This window comes from Camelus dromedarius, chromosome 9 (genome assembly GCF_036321535.1).
Source record: "Camelus dromedarius isolate mCamDro1 chromosome 9, mCamDro1.pat, whole genome shotgun sequence".
Lineage (NCBI taxonomy): Eukaryota > Metazoa > Chordata > Mammalia > Artiodactyla > Camelidae > Camelus > Camelus dromedarius.
In genome coordinates, this window is record NC_087444.1 from 23213081 (window position 1) to 23216225 (window position 3145).

The 3145-nt window shown below is 47.2% G+C and overlaps 1 protein-coding gene across 1 annotated transcript; it reads right to left on the reverse strand.

Annotated features, from left to right (window-relative positions):
* Nucleotides 1-791: 791 nt before the first annotated feature.
* Nucleotides 792-2945, reverse strand: LOC105106070 (disintegrin and metalloproteinase domain-containing protein 30). Its single transcript, XM_010999899.3, has one exon. The coding sequence runs from the start codon at nt 2943-2945 to the stop codon at nt 792-794; it is 2154 nt and encodes a 717-aa protein (XP_010998201.3).
* Between the last annotated feature and the right edge of the window lie 200 nt (nt 2946-3145).

Genomic DNA, 3145 nt, shown 5'->3' on the forward strand with positions numbered 1-3145 from the left:
ACAAATGCCCAACAAGTAAATGCGGATGTTTCTAACACTACTAAATTGTACACTTAAAAATATAAGGCCTGAAAATAGGACTACCACTTGAGAGTTGTCTTGTCATCAACGGTAGACTGTGGTGTAGTGCACAAGTTAAGGTAGACTAGAGTCCCTAACCCAACTGAGGCCACCCCAAACACTGAGTCAGAGACCACATGTATACGGAGCTACAGTGAAACATGCAGTGACTATAACGGGGGGATGTCCTTAACTGGGGACACCCTTGTCAACTACCGCTTTCTGAATGTAAAATGTGGTAGTCACCATTTATGGCTCAGCATGGGGCAACGGCACAGGTGACTTCACTGATGACGCTGAGGGAGGCAGAGGCAAAGGCAGACTATGGCTTTGTTTGCTGGGAACTGACAGGCAGGACTCTTCTCTGAAATCCACTGTACTTCTGTGACACCCACAACTTTAGGGTTCAGAAAGCCATCGGGGCTTTTTTTTTAAGGATACCCAGAACTTGATCACAAACTAGGGGGCAAGTGAAGTAGGAAGCAAAAATGCAACAATTTGTTTCCAAACCAAGAATACTTTTTATTTGCTGATCAAAACCTCAAAGAAAATTCGATTAAAGAATTGAGGGAAGAAGGAAGAGCTGTTAGGATAAATGAGAAGCTCGTTCAGTTTATGACCCTGGGTTACAGAGTGACTGTGCATTGACTGATTATTTTTTGGTTTCTTGACATTTTTTGCCTTGAATTATTCTACTCCAGTGTTAATTTGTGGTGTTTCTTTCTCTGGGTTTATAAGTTTCCTAAGATTTTCCTGAAAAATACAACAATCACTGAGATAACTAAGAAAATAAGGCGTATTGACATAAAGGACACAACCTGAATTGAGGTGGGCACCCCCTGTTTTAGAGGTCCTGGTGGCCCACTGTCAATGCTTCCTCCATACCCTACCTCCTCACAGAAGGGAGGGGCCCAGCCATACACGCAGTGGCAGTTTTTTTTATTGTTGCAAACGCCTCGGCGGTTGCACTTGTCAGGCAAACAGTCAAACTTTAGGACTGAGCTATTCACGCAATTTCTATTAAAACATATTCGGTCCCTACCACAGGAGGTCCCATCATTTACCACTCCCAGGTCAGGTATCCCCATAGCTACCATGGACAAATGGTAGCCTATGCCCCAGCACATGAGGTTTTCCTCCTGCAGATGAGTGGAAATTAGAAGAGTATGATCTGGCATATCAGGGATGGTGTTGACATTTATACACTGTATCCTGCCACATAATACGTTTTCTCCAGTACATGTCTCATACTGATGAGCTCCTAAAATACCACAGTTCCCATATTGGTCACCTATTACATTAACTGCATCATAGCACTTAAAAGGACCCCCCAGGGAATCAGATCCAAAAATGCTTCGGCACTGTACAAATCTGTCTCGGCAGCCCTTTTTGACACAACGGGCTTTGTACTTGCAAGGGGTTCCATCCTGCTTGTAAGTGTCAATTGGGCAGAGTCCTGAGGTCCCACTGCAGTACTCTGCGAGGTCACATTCATTTTCCTCCTTCCGACACATGTATCCAGATGGACGAAAGTGACAGTTATGACAGCAAAGTCCAGTGCTACAATTGGCACCTTGTTTGAATTTACAATCTGGTTGACAACACTGGTCTGTTTTACAGTCCTCTCCTGAACCGCAGTCACATTCCTCATCCTCTTCCACAATTTTGTTTCCACATCTCTTAACCACAAAGCCTAGTCCTGGGATATTAGTTAGACACTTTGCTCCTGAATGGACGTGTGCAAAAAACTCAGCATAACTACAGTTACTAAACCCAGTTCGTCCAGTGCCCATGATGCAATTATGCCTACCCTTACACTGGCAATATTCTGCATCATGGTTCATTCCCACACTATGGCCCAGTTCATGAGCAGTCCAAGTGGCAGGTGTGAGGACATTCATATCTGGAAAAACACTTGCAGATCCAAAATTCCCAATAGCACACACTCTTCCCCAGGACCATGCAAGAGCATCCTTATACGTCTTTCGAAGGTAGAGATGTGTCCAATCTGATGGAATCCGAGGATCTAGTACAGTTCTTCTGTAAGATACAAATTGGCCTAAAACACTAGTTAATTCTTCATAATCAGTTTTTATTTTGTTTTCATCTGTCCACACTTCAATGGCTAAGAGATGTATTCTCATACGGACATCTTGAAAGTAAGAGTCTGCGATCGCAGTCAGAAGAATGGCGTCATTCACGACTAGAGTAAGATTGGAGTTCAGGTACAAATACCTACTGTGATCAAAGACCAGGGCTAATTCCAAGTACTTCTGGTGCATGTAAGACTCAGTGAGGTCGCTTATCCTAGCCACGTTCTCCTGCTGGGCCATCTGCTTTACTGTGTCGTCATGACTTAAGCCACAGATCTGACTGGGAAATGCCTGCTCTTTCTTCAGGAGATACACCACATGTTCAAACCTGGAAGAAGCCCTGAGGGGCTCGATTTGATAATGCCTGGCATCGATTTGCAATATGCCTCGGAGCCCCCCCGTGCATGTGCTTAAAGTAGCCTCGGAATCCTGATTTCCTTCAACCAAGCCCATATAGTTGCAGTCGCTGGGTACATAAGGGTGATCCTCCCAGAGCTGCCCCTGCTCCGTGAAGGAGAAAACCTGCAGATTTCGGGCTAATAGAAACCTCTTGGGCCACAGGTGGAGGACATGGTTCTTGCCTTTTACCTGCAGGAGGTAGGACACGTGCTTGGCCACACCCTGCTGCTCTCGTCGGAAGCTCAGCTTCTTGGGGATGGTGACTTCATAGGAATCAAAGCCCCACTCCGGGTGGAAAACTGGATCCTTGCCAAGACAGTCAGCCAGGAGCAGCGCCAGGAGCAGCACCGGGAGCGAACGGCCGTGGGAGAGGAAGGGCCTCCCTGACCTCATGGCATCGCCTGTTCGCTGGTGAGTCAGCCCCTGCAGCTGTGGCCTTGCGGGTCGGACTTGCAGGGACACCGGGCTCCCCGAGCGCGGGGTGTGGGGGCGCCCGCCTTGGCCTGAGCTGGGTCCGGCTCAGCGCAGCTGGTTTTCACAACAGGCGAACGACAGGTGCACGCCCCCGTGTCCAACGCATGTAGTTCTTCTGA

Excerpts from the sequence above, each read along its gene's own strand:
- LOC105106070 (XM_010999899.3), bottom strand. The coding sequence starts at position 2,945 with ATGAGGTCAGGGAGGCCCTTCCTCTCCCACGGCCGTTCGCTCCCGGTG.